This window comes from Rattus norvegicus, chromosome 6, assembly GCF_036323735.1.
Source record: "Rattus norvegicus strain BN/NHsdMcwi chromosome 6, GRCr8, whole genome shotgun sequence".
Classification (NCBI taxonomy): domain Eukaryota; kingdom Metazoa; phylum Chordata; class Mammalia; order Rodentia; family Muridae; genus Rattus; species Rattus norvegicus.
Genome location: NC_086024.1, coordinates 13,863,818 through 13,881,347, shown reverse-complemented (window position 1 = coordinate 13,881,347; position 17,530 = coordinate 13,863,818). Strand labels below are relative to the sequence as shown.

The 17,530-nt window shown below is 47.6% G+C and overlaps 1 protein-coding gene across 2 annotated transcripts in view; it reads left to right on the top strand.

Moving 5' to 3' along the window:
• Positions 1 to 17,530, top strand: part of Prkce (protein kinase C, epsilon) — a 486,882-nt gene that overhangs the window by 323,584 nt on the left and 145,768 nt on the right. For both annotated transcript variants that reach the window (NM_017171.2, XM_039111827.2), the window contains exons 8-10: positions 2,304 to 2,400; positions 4,843 to 5,042; positions 7,605 to 7,778. In NM_017171.2, the coding sequence (NP_058867.2) occupies positions 2,304 to 2,400; positions 4,843 to 5,042; positions 7,605 to 7,778 (471 nt within the window). The remainder of the gene's footprint in view (positions 1 to 2,303; positions 2,401 to 4,842; positions 5,043 to 7,604; positions 7,779 to 17,530) is intronic.

The window sequence follows — 17,530 nt, the reverse complement described above, 5'->3', positions numbered from 1 at the left end:
ATGGCTCATTATACCTCAGAATTGGAGGAAGCAGATGGCAGGGCAAGCCTTAAGTTATGTGTGGGTTGGGGGGTCTTAGCACTAGAGTCTTTTCCTACATGTACGTGAAACCCCTGAGTTCAATTTTCAGGAACACGACAGAATAAAGTTCACCAGAGAAAACAAGCTTTAAGGTGAAGACCTTGAAGTCCCTTCTGGAAAAAAATACATGACACTCTAGAGCAATGATTCTCAACCTTCCTAGTGCTGCGGCCCTTTAACATGGTTCCTCGTGCTGTGACCCCCAACCATAAAATTGTTCATTGCCACTTCATAACTGTAACTTTGCTACTGCTATGGATTGTAACATAAATGTCCGTGTTTTCCAATGGTCTTAGGGTTGTTCGACTCCCACCAGCTCCCTCAGGGTCTCTGCTGCTCTAGGCACTGAGGCAGACCAACCTGTCTCCAGAGCTGTCATGAAGTAGTTAGTGTCTGAATCTGGGCCCTGGTGTTGAGGATAACTGGGTGCACGGATGAGTCAGCTGCTTCAGCTAGCGCTGAGTTGATCATGATTTCAGAACCCATGGCCTTTCTTTAGAGACCGGAGTCCACTTATCCATATGATGTTCCAAGTGTCGAGAGGAAGGCTTGTATCCCCTAATGTGTTCTTTTGGCAAGTCAAGGCCTACGGATGCGAACAGAGCTAAGGGTATCTCTAGTGGGCTCTGCTCCAGCCATGATACCTGCTCTGGAAAATTTTAGATGCCTCTGGGAACCAGGTTATGAGAATGATATTATTGAGAAAGTCAGTGCTGCTGTGGGCGGGTAGAGTGTGGCCCCATCTGCCAGGAGTCAGACTTCTCCAAGGCCTTTCCTAGGAGAGCAAGTGCGTCTCTGAGTGCCTCACGGCCTTTGTTCCTCAAGTTCCCTCTACCCTTGTCCTGAAGTCCCTTCCAAGGAGCCTACATTCCCCACTCTTCTTGGTCTTGAACCCATCTGTGTCTTTTCCCTATGTCCCCAGAAAAGCTTGGTTCCCACTGATGAGGAGGGTCAAATAACTTCTTTTTAACACTCCCTGTCTTTCCAACAAACAAAGCTATTTCAAAATCCCTGAAGAAACTACCCTCTCGCAGTCCACTGTGAGGCCTCAAACATTGGGGGCTTCTCTAAGCTCTGTGAATCCTACTGGGGGAAAAAGAAACCAACTTTGTTTGGTGCCCCAAGGCAATGGAGTTACAAAGCCACATGACACCAGCCAGTAATGCCAGGGCCCCTAAAGAAGCAGCCTGAGCAAGGACTCTGGTGCCTTGTGCCAGTGTTAAGCCCTAAAGAAAGTCCTTCTCAGAAGAATGGCTTTTCTCTGCTGGAAATGTGACAGTCCTTCATTGTCACAAGAGGTTTAAAGGGAAATGCTCTTTCCTCTTCTGTCCTGCATTCACACAGACTGTGGTTCTAGTGACAAGGTGCTGTCCACTCCCTTACATTTGCAGACTTACGTTTGTGAACTCACGATGAGAAAGGGCCGCTGGGAAATGTAGGATCGGGTAGAGAAAGTACCAGGGAGTAATCATCCAGCAATCTCCAGTGAGTGACAGCCCTGATAGAAAGCTTCAGTTGTATGACATGACAGATAGGGGAGAGACGTATCCTTGGTCAGAAGCTAAATGGTCTTTTCAGGAGTCTCAGACCGTTTGCTAGAAAAAGCCCTTGGGAAGACCAAGAGCAAAGGGAGCCGCAATTCTCGTTATCTCTACATCCATACTGACACTTAAGTTGGACCTGCCAACGCTATTCCAGGAAACAAATGTGCTAATGGGTTAAAAGACATCAGAAAATATTAATGAGCTTCTGTTATGTGTGTTACTTTGTGCCAGCCACTAGGGGCAGTGAAAGTACTGGAAAGTGTGAGTAGAGAACCAACATGCACCTGCAGATGCTGTTATGATATAATGTGGATACGATCATGGATAAACACCAAACGGGGTAGAGCTGGTCAGGGTCGCATGGCCTTGGAGAGAGAACTTGCATTATATAAATATTGTGAGGTTGGGAGCGAGGGATGAGGGTGCGTGGGGGAGGGTGTTACGGAACGACTGGAGCAGAGCTTTAGAGGTCATCTGTCTTTGGAGAGGTTAAATGTTGAGGAGTGGAGATCGTTCATGTTTTGGTTTGGTTTTCCATTAAGTTGGCACATGAATCCTTAAGCGCCTGCTCTCGTCTGCTGGGCATTGCTGTGCTTCTGAGATTCCGTACGGTGTCTTGAGGCCTTTGGCGGCACAAGCCTCCTTTCTGACAACTCTCCTGTCCTCTGTCCTCTTTAGCTCGCTGCTGGTGCTGAGTCCCCACAGCCGGCTTCTGGAAACTCCCCATCAGAAGACGACCGATCCAAGTCAGCGCCCACCTCCCCTTGTGACCAGGGTGAGACTCTGAGACTTGCCTCTTACCTCTGACCTCTCACTTGTTATTCAGTACGGCCAGCAGCCCACCAGCAGGTCCCCACACACTGCTTCCTTGTCGATATGGTGGCTGTTCTCGAATGCTACATGGCTTTCTTGAGGGCACTAGGCGGGAGTGCTAACCTCAGTTCCCACCAGCCTAGGGCTTCAAGTGTAGAGAGGAAGAGAGGTCCCAGTCCTTTGCGCATCAAGCCATCCTTCTGTCTGAACCTAGACATATCCATACACTTGTGTCCTCCCCTTTAATCATGGCATCCCAAGATTTGAGATCAGGCTGATTTAGGGAAGATGTCTCCTCTCCCGTTCTTTGAACGAACAGATGGGAATAGAAAGGTGAAATCTGAGAAGCAAAGGGAGTCAGCCCTAGGCCTGACTTTCCTCTGCCTACGCTCCGGATGTCTCTTTCCTTCTGACTAAATACGCTTAAGATGGTGAGTTCAGGGGCATAAAAACAGGTTTATGGACTCTGAGATCTAGGGCTAAACAAGCACTTCTGTCTGAAGCCTCCCTTCTGGTGACTAACGGGTCCCAAACAACCTGGAAAGAGCTGCATGCAGGGACAAGGTGGAACGGCCTCACAGCATGGTGGTGCCCTTCTCTATGGCCCTTCCTGTGGTGTTGTCGCTAATGTTTTACTCACACCAGCTCCATATCAGGTAACAGGCTGAAAGATGGGAGGTCAGAGTTGAAAATGCTTGTCCTGAGGCCAAGAACTAATTTGGTGTCCAGGACGGGCGTGTGCCTCTCCTGAACTATGAACTCCTCACTGGAGGCCGTCACTGTGACGCAGCACTTCTTACTCAGGAGTAAGCAGGACCGTCTCAGTGGCCGTTCACCAGTCTTGAGACTATAGAGTAGCTGATCTCAGACCCTCTTCCGGTCTCTTTTTCTGCGTCTTTGCCTCATCCCAAAAGAGACTCCATCCCTCCCTAAGTAATCAGCTTACAGACCCTATCCTGGGCCAGTCAGAGATTTTCAGCTTTCTCCTTTAAATACGGAATGTCCTGGAACTTCAAAGAGATGGGGTCCATGGATAACAGACCCGGGGAGGGTGACGTACCCCTGGTTTCCAGGCCTGGCTCTTGCCTGGTGTGCTGTCTGCTGTGCCCCTTGGGGCTTTATTCAGACAGATGATCCAGCCAGGCAGGTCCCATGCTTGCAGAGCCTGACATGAGAACTAAAGGATATGAAACGGTCTTGGTAACTATCACAAGGCAGATGGGCAAGACGCTGTCTCCCTCTGTTGTAAGAATCCAGAGAGCCATTTTCTTCGAGCTTTGGGGTCTTCAGACATCTGGGTTCTACCTTCCAAGACGCTCTTAACAACTGAGTCCTTCCCAGGGGGACAAAACTCATACTTTGGAGTGAGTGAGCCATGGAAGTCTGAGTCTGTTGTCACAAGGCTGTCCGCAGGCTTGGCTGTTGTCCTTCCACCCAAGATGAGTTCACTCCAGATCCCCTGCATGGGCCCTCATGACTAAAGTCCTTCTGAAAAAGAGGCAGAGATCTTCCTCTCCAGAGGCGTTGCTCACTGGTCTGTCCTCATTCCAAGGTATAAACACTCTGTCCCCGTGTGTAACCCCTGTTAGTCATGAGAGTCCTTTAGAGTAGGATCACGTCAGGAGATCCATACCATACAGACGAGTGCTCACGTTGGTGAGTGAATGTCTAACCATAATAGACCTTCTTCAAATAGAAAAGGTCAAAGGGACGCCCAGCAGTATGGTCCAGGTAATTTGGGTCACATACTCCGGAAGGCCACAAGACCGTCTCGTCATTGTGAAATTGGACTTCAGAATTCCTGACGCAGCAGAGACGAGATTGTGACATGCCATTGTGGGAAGCTAGTCTTTTGTTAATGATAAGCCTGTGGCTCATTCTACTAGGTAGCTTTGTGTGGGACAAGTACTCAGAGTAAAGCCAACATCAAGGCGAGAAAAATAAAGGCTTCCTAGATGACGTTTCCAAGTTCTTTTAGTTCTAGTTCACAGTCCCTGTGAGCGAGTGAGCGAGTGAGCGACTTTCTCACCAGTAATGCCTGTGAGGGTGGCTTTGGAGTGCTCTCATCTTCAAAGGAAAGTTGAAGGGAAGGGTACCTGTTACCCCCAAGTCCGCAGAGATCCAGGGAAGATATGCATCCTCACCACACCTGAATGATCGACAAGGTTGTGAGGAGGCCTTCAGAGGCCTTTATTGGCAGTGAATCCTGACAGATCAGGAACTATGTCCTCCTCTTTGCAGACTGGTGCCTTATTGTTCGTTAGGTACCCAAAGACATGTGTTAGACGACACCCCTGGATCTGCCGCCAGGGGGAACGGAAGGATGGGTTCTGAATGCTGAGGGCTAATGTAAACAGCTAGTGAAGTATGTTCTAATCAAGTTCCTCTTTACCTTTGGCCCTAGAACTAAAAGAACTTGAAAACAACATCCGGAAGGCCTTGTCATTTGACAACCGAGGAGAGGAGCACCGAGCCTCGTCGTCTACTGATGGCCAGCTGGCAAGCCCTGGCGAGAACGGTGAAGTCCGGCAAGGCCAGGCCAAGCGCTTGGGCCTGGATGAGTTCAACTTCATCAAGGTGTTAGGCAAAGGCAGCTTTGGCAAGGTCTGTGGGCATTTCTCTGTAGGACTGGGTTGTTCTCATTAATCAAATGGGCAGAGGAGGGGAAGGAGGGAGGAAGGGAGGGAGGGAGGGAGGGAGGGAGGGAGGGAGGGAGGGAGGGAGGGAGGGAGGAGCACACAGAGAGGTTTCATGTGTTTAGCATGTGCTCCCTGGTTTCCACAGTTGACCCGTGTGCATCTTTCTTCCGTTGTGCAGAGAGCCATCTGAAATCCCGCTTTCTCAGTAGGAAGACTTTAAGCACAAACTGTAAGCCCCTGCCCTTGGTAGACTCTGGGTTCAGGGCAAACCTTTCTGTGTAGGACTTTGGGAGCTGAAATTCCTGTAACTGACTCTCCCAGCTCCTACTAAACATTCTTCCTCTCCGTGTGAGAGAACTGCATAACCGTGTAGTGGATTGGGGCCTCTGTCCTTGAGGACACTTCCCCTGCTCTCTGCTGCATCATATGCCTCCTGGGGCTGTGCCCTTCAGGGATGGGCCTGACAAAATGCAAAGATTTCATTTTTAGGAAGACAAAAAGCCTAGGAAACCAAGAGGGCATTTCAGACAACTGCCTATCTCCTTGTCTGCCCTGATGCTGTGCCTGGTGGGTAATCAGACAGCTCCAAATGTCGGGTGCTCTCATCTCTCCTGGGCTCTGGGAAGCAGCCAGGAGCTGAAGACCTAATCGACATTCTAGGGCCCTTCTTGGGGAAGGCTCTGCGAAGCCCCCAGGCACAGGGCCTGCTCCGCCCTATCTGTCCTGAGATCTCCTGGCAGGGAGGATACTGGAGTTTCCTCAGGTGGCAACTGCTGAAGCAATCACATTCTTTAAAAACCAGCTCAATAGGAAACAGACCCCGGGCCTGTGGTTTAAGTGTGACTCTGGCGTAGGCCATGAGCAGGGCTAGGTCTGAATGTGAGCAACATTATAGGAAAAAGAGCACGCTCAGAGCTTCCAGGCTTGCACATAAAGTAGACGGGATAGGAGTTCTGATGACTCCGAGGGCTTAGCTAGTTTCTTAGGCAAAATCACCGCCATCACAAGACGGTTTGGGCCAGTTTTATAGGCTGTATTCTGTAGGTGACAGAATCTTCAACCTCTCATGTTCCTTGGATTATGTTCTATGACGTTGACAACAACATTGGAATAGCATCCTTCAAAGTCCGTGGGAAGGAGAATGGCCTGTAACTATTTGGAGATCAATGAAAACACCAACTGATAGGCAAACGCCAAGAAAATAGACTACCCATAAGCCATCAGGCCATCCAGGGAAGGACTTGTGTCTCTGCCTGCAGCACTGTGGTTAGAACTGTAATGGCAAACACAGGGTGGCATTAAGTACATAACGAGTCGTGTTCAGTAAGACAAGATAGCAGACTGTCACGAGGCAGGCAAGGGAGGGCCAGCGCAGAAGGCAGGAGACTTAGGAGAAATAACATAACCCCACAAATAACTAGACAGAGGAGAAAAGTAGCTCTGGCAAAGAGACTCGATTAGAAAATAAGTACCCCAGGGAGGTAGGCTGCAAGGTGAAAACGGAATCAAGGTAATCTCTCCCACTTGTTAAGGAAGAGGAAGCAGACCAGCAGCAGGGGTAGGTGAAAGTGGCCCCATGCTCATAGATGCTATTCCCTAAAGTGGCACGCTGTGCGAATGATTATAGCCCTCTTAAAAATCAGGAAATTCGGGCTGGAGAGATGGCTCAGCAGTTAAGAGCACTGACTGCTCTTCCAGAGGTCCTGAGTTCAATTTCCAGCAACCACATGGTGGTTCACAACCATCTGTAATGAGATCTGATGCCCTCTTCTGGTGTGTCTGAGGAAAGCAACAGTGTACTCATATAAAGTAAATAAGTAAACAAACAAACAAACAAACAAATATTTATTAAAAATCAGGAAATGTGTAAAATGCTTAAACTTTTAGTTCTGAAATTTTCTATTTCAAGGATATAATGCCAAATTTTAAATTGTGCCCAAAAGCACTCAGCACAACTTATACAGAACTTACTTGAGAATAACTTAGGTTTCTGATATGAAGGCGACAGCAGAATTAACTGTAGCGTATCTACCTTGAACCAAGTGCCAGCAGGCATGTAAAGATGGAGACCTCGTAGGAAAATACATACAACACATTGCTTCTTCTGAAAGCCCTGTATTTACGTGTGGCGTGATAGGGCACACCTAATATCTCAGCACTTGGGTAAAGCCGAAGTGTCAAGAGTTCAAGACCAGCCTGTGCTACATAGTGTGAAAGGAAGGAAGAACGAGGGGAAAGTGAGGAGGATAAAAGGGAGAGAGAGAGAAAGCATGCTACATTCATTCTTTGATAATTATGGAATCACTGTAGATGAATAATTACTTATTCCCGGTGCAGTAAACTTCTCTTTCCCGAGCACTGTGCCAAAGATTAAAAAAAAGAAAGGTAGTTGGTAAATGTTTAAAATGTAAACTTCCTAAACATCTTCATTAGAAATTAAAGGGAAGAAGCAATTAGCATTAAGGTGTTTGACATCCTTTGACTCTGTGTATTCGTAGACTGACCAGATGATTAAAACTGGTTGCAGGTCATGCTGGCCGAGCTCAAGGGTAAGGATGAAGTCTATGCTGTGAAGGTCTTAAAGAAGGACGTCATCCTGCAGGATGACGACGTGGACTGCACGATGACAGAGAAGAGGATTTTGGCTCTGGCGCGGAAACACCCTTATCTAACCCAACTCTATTGCTGCTTCCAGACCAAGGTAAGTAATGCTTAAAAAGGGGCTGGCCAGCCGCCATCCCGGGCAGTACTGTGGCGTTTTGACCGTCTGCGTGCCTCTCTGCAAACTTTGTATGGCGGAGTGGATTTTTACCCTCGCAGAGATAGGCGTTCATTTGAACACGGTCTTCTTTCGGGGTCATGGGACTTTGCATGTGGGCGCTTGTGCAGGGAAGCAAGATCGATAGTGCACTTTCAGATTGTAGCAACACAAAGCCAGATGGCTAACCCCAGTGTTGACTCATTGGAAAAACCAACAGACCCGGTGTAGACCCTGCTCCAGCTCCCGTGTAGCAACAATCAGACCTCGTCTAAGCTGATTGTAGCTCAAAAGCAAAAAAAAAAAAAAAAGAAAGAAAAAAGCCAAAGCTACCTTAATCCTTCTACGCCGCGTGATGTCATAGGAGAAGCTGAATTTAAACAAATGCTTGGAATTCCACAGTGAAATCCAACCATTATAAAACTTACCAGAGATGCGTGTGGCTGCCAGCAGGGGGCAGTAAAGGATGAGTGTCTGTCTGTAAGGGCATTGGAGCGTCCTCTTCATCTGGTTTGGTATTATTCCTAGGGAAAAAAACACACGTTCTTCATAAAATTCTTATTGTATTTTCCTTTTTTTGGGAAGTGTGTAGGAGAAAAGTTTTCTATGATGTGTTATGAATTTGTAATGTTTGCGTTCTTTAGTAGGTCATCCAGACCTGTTGCCTGGATCCTAGACAGCGAAGGGCATGTATGCAGTTGCTCGTGTGTGTGTGTGTGTGTGTGTGTGTGTGTGTGTGTGTGTGTGTTCCAAATTCTAGGTCCTGGTGAACAAGATCCCATTCCACCATTAGAAAATTTACAGCCTTTTTGCACCACCCCCACCCCCACCTTGAGGCAGTTTCTGAAAACCCTGCTTATCTGGGGAGCTTTAAAATTGAAAGACTCTGTGGACCCAGCTTCTGCCCAGTAGCCTCAGGACACATTAGTCCACTGAAGCCTGGGAAGAGCCCGCAGCATACAAGGAAAGATCACCTTAGTTTAATTCATGATTGCCCAACTTACTGGGTCCCGACCCTCCCCATGAACCCACGCCTGACACCTAGTCCACATTAGGCAACATTGATCTAGAAAGTTTTCCTATCCCTGTGATCCCTTCAGAGATGAGAACCATCTGAAAACGTTCAGCCATTCTGTGGCCTATTTCTTAGGGACACCAGGATTGCTCTGCTCCGTAAGAATCTTTCTTTTCTGAGCAAGCCTCAAACTGGAGGCTAAGTGTCCTCTCTCTTTTAAATTGGTGTTGTGTAATGCCAGATTAGTGTGAGATCGCGTGTGTGTACAGTCCACACACTGTCCAGTGTGCAGAGTCCAGTGAGGCAGTTCAAGTCCAGAGATGGGCTCAGCTTCCTTTTCTCCCACTACAGCTTGGCTATTGTGGTTTGGGTTTTGAGATTGGACCTCATTCTGAAGTTCAGTTCATAATAGCCTGAAACTCGAGGCAATCCTGTCTCCACCTCTTAAGCCCTGGCATTGTAGGTGTGAGCCACCATATCTTCTAACTTAATTCAGGAGTAAAGAGAAACGTCTCGGGTCCGATGTGTCTGTATTGTCTGTGGTTCTTTTCACACGGGCTCACATCCAGTAGTTTAGAGTTTTGTCTTAAAATCAATAACAACAATGAACAACAAAAACCACTTAGTCTACTCTCCTCTTTGTACCACTGAGAAAATTGTTTCAAAGAACCAGTAATACTGCGTGTGCACCTGTGTGTGTGTGTGTGTGTGTGTGTGTGTGTGTGTGTGTGTGTGTGCTGTAGGTTTTAGGAACTGAACTTAGAGTCTCCTGTGTGCTAGGCACCAGTTCTGTCTCTGGCCTATGAATACCAGGTTTTGTCGTCTACAGGCAGTACATGTTGGCAGTCAAACCTCGTACCTCTGGCTGCTGGGGTTGCTACCCCTGTGAGGCCGTGATCTAGTATCGCTGCTATGGCCAAGCCAGCTAGTGCCCCGTCGTCTCTCAAGGCCATCTCTTTCTCCTGACTGATGTGGCTGTGTAGAGAGGGAGTAGTCATGTGAAGGCTGCATGGGGTTCCTATCTAAGGGGATTCCTGGGAAGTTGAAGGTTTGCTTGATAGGTAAATGAGAAAGGGCAGTGGCATCATTTTTTACAGAAATCATGCACTGAAGAATGTCAAGGTTTCTCATCGACATACAAAGGGGCATTGAAGAACATCATGGACTTCACTTGGGCAGAGGAAATGAACTGGTGTGCAGTTCAGAGACCTTCCCTTAGGCCAGAGTCAGGAACCCAGCATCACCCTAGGAGCAGGTTGGTGCCTGTTTTATACACCATGTATATATTTTACTCATTGATTTACTGATAAAAGGAACCTTTGAAGAATCATCTAAAGACCCCAAATTTAATTTTTAAAAACGAACTTGCCCTTTAATGGCCGGTAGTCATGGTTTTGAAGATTGGCTATATCCTCCTGATTGAAGCTGGTGTGGGGTTCTCAGCAGAACACAGATTTTCATGAGGAAGGATGACTGGCTGACTGGGTTCAGGATTGGAGGCTCAGACTAACTTCTGCAGTAAGTGAACACTAAGTAATCCTTAGTGTTTCAGTGACACGCAAACCAAGAGGACCCGGGAGCTGCTGTTCCTCGGGGTCTAGCGAAGCAGCAGTGCTTTTGAAGGGTGAGATTTGGGCAGGACTGGAAGCAGAGAGGGCAGCCATAATCAGCTGTCAATTTTCAATCTTGCTTGGATGTTGTTTTTCCTGAAAAAAAGTCCCATCCCTCAGTCACTGATTCCGTCGTGGTTTTGACCAAGGTATATGACTCAGAACCACAAAGATCTGTTTCAATCCTATCAAGATTTTTGTCTCGTCCTTGATTAGAACGGGCAGAGCAACAGCCGGTGTTAAGTCAGGTTTGGGCTGAGCCTCAGTGAGGTGGTTTAAATGAGAAGGACGCCTCCAGGCTCAGACATTTAAATAGTTGGTCTCTACTTGGTGTGTGAGGAGTCTTAGGAGGTGTGGCTTTGTGGGGGAACTGTGTCACTGGGGCTGGGCTTCAGACTTTAGATGCCTCCCACCACTCCCAATGTGCTCTCTGCTTCCCACATGATACTCAAGATCTGAGCCCCCAGCCCACTGCTTCCGCTGCCACATCTTTGCTATGCCATCATGGACTCCACCCCTCTGGAACCATAAGCACCAAGAAACTCTTTACTCTTAGGTGGCCTTGGTCATGGTGTCTGGTTACAACAATGGAAAAGTCACCAATAGACTCGGTTTCTAGGATATGGGGAGGAATGGCTCTCCCAGAAACTTCCTTGAGAGCATCCCAGCAGATTGTGCAGCGCTTTAAGATGGGTACAGACCGGCTGGCAGAGCGTGGAAGGGTGTAGAGTAAGGAAGGCCCTGTGTCTTTTCCGGCATCCAGCAATGATCACCGTGCAGAGCCATCAACAGTAACCATAATGGCCCAGTCGAGTCTGGCAGCTGCAGCCTGCTGGGGGACCATGCTGAATTCAAATAGTGACTTAAGATTTCTGTCTACGGGGTTGGGGATTTAGCTCAGTGGTAGAGCGCTTGCCTAGGAAGCGCAAGGCCCTGGGTTCGGTCCCCAGCTCCGAAAAAAAGAACCAAAAAAAAAAAAAAAGATTTCTGTCTACAAAGCTGTTCTGTCCTTGGCTGTGCCGTAGTCTTCTTGCACAGACTCTGGGAAATAAAAAGCAAATAAAACGATTCTGGCACCCAGCACTAATGAGAATGGGCAGATAGGCCAGTCAATAAAACCACAAATACATACCCATCAAGTTCAGGCCTTGTGCTAGACTTGAGATCCTGCTGTGGTTTTGAGTTTCTAGAGAACCTAAATCAGGCTACGGAAGCTACAGAGCTGGCCCTTGAAATAGGGCAAGCATTGGGAAGAAGGTGGGCACCTAGAGATGGGCTCCAAAGTCCTTTCTAGAGTTCATCTTGACGTGTTCCCCACACTAGGTTTCACAGCTCCGTTCTCCTGCTTCTTTGCGGACAAATGATAAGGAAAAAGAGGTGAGGTTTGTGGGGAAGGGTGCATACTGAGAAAATAAGGAGAACAGACTCTTGTGGAGTCAGAGGCTGAGGGAAAGGAGCATGGCAGTGCTGGGGACCCTCGTTAGGGACTGAAGTGTCCCTCTTGGTGCTAAAGAGCATGGCCTTCCTGCTCCAGGTGTGAACCTGGTACAGAAGCTCCTTTTTCAGAAATCTCCTGTTCCATTGGCCTCTGGAGCTCAGAGGGCTCCCAAGAGATAGATTTATTTTGATTTTTGTGGTTAACAGAAAACTAAAATTCCCAGGCCCTTCTAGATGTTGTGTGTTTGTGTTTTATCATCCCCATTACAAAACCATCCCTTCCAACTGGATCCCACAAAACCCGACTTGGCCAGTCTCACCCGTGGCATTGCCTCTTTAAAACTTGCATCTCTGCACACTGTACCCATCCCCCACCCTCTGGCATTTCCTGCCAGGCCTGGGAAGCCAAATCCTGGAGGACTTTGCTGTGAGGGAAACTGGGAATGGGGCTGAGCCTCTACAGGATCTCCACCCGCCCACCAGCCTCCCTCCAGCCCTGGGGAACGGGTGGCGTGGAGAATCCTTAAAAAGCAACTGGTGATGTTTTTCAAATGTGATTTAATCATCTCTGTGGGCAAGGGGAGAGCTGCCTGGAGCAAGTGTTGACAACATAGTAGAGGATTTGTAGTTTCAAAGAACTCTAATTTTTTTTAACTTTTAACAAAACTGCAAACCCTAAAGAAAAGAAGGGATGGCGGGGGTACAAGGTGACCAGGAGAGAGAAAGATCTAGTGAATAATCAGGCCACCTAAGAGAACGGAGAAAGCAACCTGAAGGGTAGGCCATGATCCTGCTAGGCCAGGTGACATTGGGGTGGTGGGGCCTGGGAGGAGTTGGAGGGCTTTTGGCCCCTTTGCTGGCTGTTTCTAGAAAACAAAAGCCCTCGATGTTCAATACCTCTAGATGGTTTGGATTAGCAGCCCTCGGGACTCTATGCTACGGGCTCGACAGTAGAAGATTGGAAGTGGTAGTGCTGGGCTTGGTAATGCTCTCCAGCGTTAGGTGAAGAGAGTCTACGTGGATGCTTTGGGCTCTGTGTGACACAGTGTCTTATCCAGTGATGCGAGGAAGCACATCTTGGTGCTGAAGAACATCCTGTGTGAGCAGGATGGGTGGGCGGCAATGCCATTTCTCTTCCTTAGCCAATTTACACTCAGGGCCCTGTGGCCTGCAAGTGACTGAGGGCTTATGGAGACTCTGATAGGAGGGTCGGTGTGTAAAGTCACTGAGTGCCAATCTCCGTTGCCTGAGGAGAGCCGAGGGACGTGGAGAGGGGGATAAGAGTGCAAGTAGAGGGGCCGCATAATTTCATACCAATCAGGCTGCATGAAGAAAGTGGTCACCCAGGTCTTGAAGCAAGGACCCATTCTAGAATGAAGTGCAAAGTTATAGGGCTCACTTTGCTCCAGTGTGCCCACCTCAGGGCAGACAGGGAGGAGTGCTGCCTCTTAGTCTAGAGTCTGTCACATAAGGTAGCTTCTTTACATGTAAGGAAACACGGAAAGAAGATTTTCTTCTATATTTCCACATTTTATTATGGTAAAATAAACATAGGATTTATCACCTTTGAACACTTGGAGGCTGAGGCAGGAGGATAGAAAGTTTGAGGCGACTCTCTCTGTATATGAAGATTGACTCAAAGAAAGATCAAACAAACAAAACACCCAAGCCAAAAAACAAATTCTCTAACTTTGGGGACGAAGTGATAGACACATTTATACACTTGTGTGTGTGTGTGTGTGTGTGTGTGTGTGTGTGTGTGTGTGTGTGTATTCTTCCACGTGGGTCTGTTTGGCACGTTTTCCAACATGAAGGGGCACACTCATTCTGCTCACCTCTTTGCTCACTCCAATGCTGCTAATTTTTATATTCACACTCAGGGTTCGTGGAGGTGCCTTGTTGAGGTAGGGTGTGTGCGTGTGTGCTCATGCAGACCCCATGCGTGTTGTAGCCGGATGGAACTCCATTGCCGCTTTCCCATCTGACAGAGCAGCCCCACTTTGTCCAGCTTCATATTAACATCCCCAGCAAGACAGAGCTGGGATTCAGATCACAGCACCACGTTTGCCTCCTGGGGTAGAAGAGGGCCATTGCAGGAAGAGCTGGGAAGAATGGGCTCTCCCAGGAGCCCAGAGGCCATGAGAGGTTTTGAAGGGGAAACTGGCATCAGCCGTTCCATTTCCCTGTGCATCTAGAAGGCCAGGCAGCTTGTGAAGAAGGCATAGGCTTGACTGGTATAGAACTATCAACCAGGGAGCTCTGGACTAATGGGAGAGGGAGACACAGGCTGCTGCTAGCTCTCATAAGTGACGGGCACACTTCTATATCAATTCCTAATCCGAATGAAAAGTTTCGTGTAGAAATCTAAAACTAGAGGCCAAAGTTATCTAACCTGCTGATCAAACAAAGCCAGTTTCCTCATGGCTGACGTCAACCCTCTCGATCTCTGCCTAGCACCTTCATCTATTGGATTTCAGGATTTACTCCCTTTTTTTAGAGTCTCTATTTTTAGATGGGTGTTGAATTTTGATAGTGGTGTGATGTTTTCCTCAGAGAGAGTCACATGGGTCATTCCAGGGAGAAGTTTCTGCCTTGTCTATTGAAATTTCTTGCTCAAAGCAATGGCCTTTCCTCACATAACCTGGACTTTTTGTTCCCGTGGGCTCTGATTCTTCTGATAACCCCAGCGCTCTAGCTTTGAAGGTCTTGCCAGCTGGTGGGTACAGCCCACTAGGCCATTTGAGTTCACAGTACCCTATTGATTTGTAGGGACCACGGTATATTGGAGGGAGAATGCCCATTCTATCTCTGGCTTCTGTCTACACGGCTTGCATGGAGACACTTCTGTGGACACTGATTTGATTGTTCGTAATCAGACATGGCAAAGGAAATGGGAGCCCAAATATGTGATTTGTAAGATTTCATGCAAATCTGACATTAGGGGTCTATGAATGTGGAGTTCACCAGGAACCCACGGGAAGCCCATTCTAGTCTTAACCTGCTGCAAAGCCATGGACGGGATTGGACGGGATGAGGACGCTAAGAGCATCTGTGGATAGGGCTTCTGCTTACTGCTTCTTTTCCAAAGTTCAATTCAGTAAAATTTCCTACCTCAGCCCAGGCCTGTCTACAATTTTTTTTCTTTTTTGAGGGGAAGGGGTTATTGAGACAGGATTTCTCTGTGTAGCCCTGTCTTTCCTGGAACTTGCTCTGTTGACCAGGTTGCCCTTGAACTCAGAGAGATCTGCCTGCCTCTGCCTCCCAAGTGCTGTGACCAAAGGCACCATTATGACCCAAAAGACCATTATGATTTTTTAATCACAGTTCCAACTCAAACATAGCCTCAGTGACTAAGGGTCCTGCGCAGTACGCTCTGTGGTGAAGAACTATCATTGTCTAACTAAAGCACAACATGGTTTCTAACATGTAGTGGGTGCAAAAGCATTGTTGGTTCCTGTTTACAGTACCAGTGTCCTTGGTACAGAGGGATGGCCATGGTAGACTTGGAACTTGTCTCTCAATGCCACCCTTGTCTTTGGTGTGTCTGTGTTTATTGGACAGGCGTTCATGAAGCAGAATTGAGAAATGACTGTTAGGATACTTGACCCCTAGGCATGCCAACTCCATAAAGAGCAAAGATGTCCTACTGATGCCAAACCTGAGCCCTCATTCTTGTTGACCTTGCTGGCCCAAGCTCTTAGCCCCACCATCATCCAACAAGATCTCCTTCTGGTTGAAATTCTTGGGCATTTCGGCACAGATGGTTATTGGTTCTAGTTAAGAATGTTGCAGAGAGGCATCTTCTAGGTGGGCTAGTGTTGGTCTTCTAGGTGGGCTAGTGTTGGTCTTCTAGGTGGGCTAGTGTTGGTCTTCTAGGTGGGCTAGTGTTGGTCTTCTAGGTGGGCTAGTGTTGGTCTTCTAGGTGGGCTAGTGTTGGTCTTCTAGGTGGGCTAGTGTTGGTCTTCCACTTCAGGGCCAGTCTTGGATCAGTGATGATAGACTACAACAAACACCTCATAGAGTACTCCAAAAGTCAGGGTCAACATCAAGCAATTTAAGTACTGCTTACCCAGTCTTTACACTATCCCAAGAAATAGGAGTATCATCCTGAGAGGCCCCACCGCAGAAAGTGACTGAGCTGGAATTCAAACCCATTTAGCTGGCTTCCAGAAACTTCATTTTGTCTGACTGCTCAGAAGAGGACTAACAAACAGAAACTAGGATCCCAAGAGGACCATATGTAACCAAAATGTCAGCTGGTTTGTTTATAGTGAGGTGGCCAGACTCTGCATTCATGTGGCCCAGGCATCTCTGGGATGACTCTTTAGGGCTGGTATCTTAGGCAATCAGTGTTGAACTTGGGAAGCAGGAGGATAAGCAGACCCCTCTTCCTGGAATGATGTCACTGGCAGAGCCAGCGGGAAGTTGCACTTCCCACCCCCACTGGAACATTTTGTTTTCACCTCGATGTTCTAAGGAGAACCCCAGGATGGATCCCAGGCAAAAAGAATTTTCTTAGTCTGTCTGAGTAGATGTAAAAATAAATGCCTTTGCCAACTCAGTACTACATCCATGTGAGATTCATTAGCAATGCATAAGCCACGTTGTTATCAGGAATGATTGTGTGCAGGTTGCTAGGGAGCTAAGCTTCTTACCTGGATCTCCTGCCAGCGCTGGACCTGCTCGCTTTTCAGGCCTGGATTTGATGATCATCATAGGCTTGCTGTTCTCCCCTGTCCTATAGAAGGCCTGTGGAAGGCACAGGGTAGCAAGAATCTGAAGGCAGTCTTTGACCTTCCCGATCAGCCACCACTTGAACAGCCCAGGCTCATTGTGTTTTGGTTTGGGGGCAACAGCTTGCAATCGACTTCGTTTTTTTCAAGCTCTAACCTATGGACGCTTTCTAGGCTAATGAGTGTTATTACATCAAGCGAAGTGCTGGGATATTGGTGAAGCACCTCTGTGTTTTATTCTTTTGAAGCCGCATTAATCTGGGGAAAAGTAGCCTAGATAACTAGAGAAAGCCTGTGCTCTAAGGACCAGGCAAGCACAGGATGCTGGAGACCTGGAGAATGCAGTAGACAAAAACAGTTGGCTCCCCAAACCCTTCCGAGTGTCAGGGGCTTCCCGTAGGGATGTTGTTCTTGTTTGGGGGGAGAGGGCGTTTGTGTTCCTTTTCTTTCTTCCTTTTTTCCCTGTGTTGTTTTGTTTGGGAAGGTTTTAGTTATCCTTTTAGTAGACACTTGTTATGTAGCCCAGGCTATCCTCAGACTTGCTACTTAGTCCTAGATGGACTTGAATTCATGATCCTCCCACCTTAGCTGCCCAACTTTGGGGATTAAACTCCCCACTTGGCAAAAAGAAAAAACTTGAAAATAAAATCTGCCCTTAAAAATAACTGATAAACTTAGGTTTGAATTGTTCATTTTTCCAAAGAAAGTCAATTCCCATTATAAAAAAATGTATGAGGACTAGAGGTGTTCAGTGGAGTGACTGAAACCTAAAGAGTTAAGAGACCTGTGAGGCAGCCGCTAGGGAGGAAGTGTTCAGGTTTAGTAAATACGTCAGCTGACTTCTTCCTGCACCTGAGGTATCTTTGATTCAGCGTCACTGGATTTTTCTTTCCTAAAGTG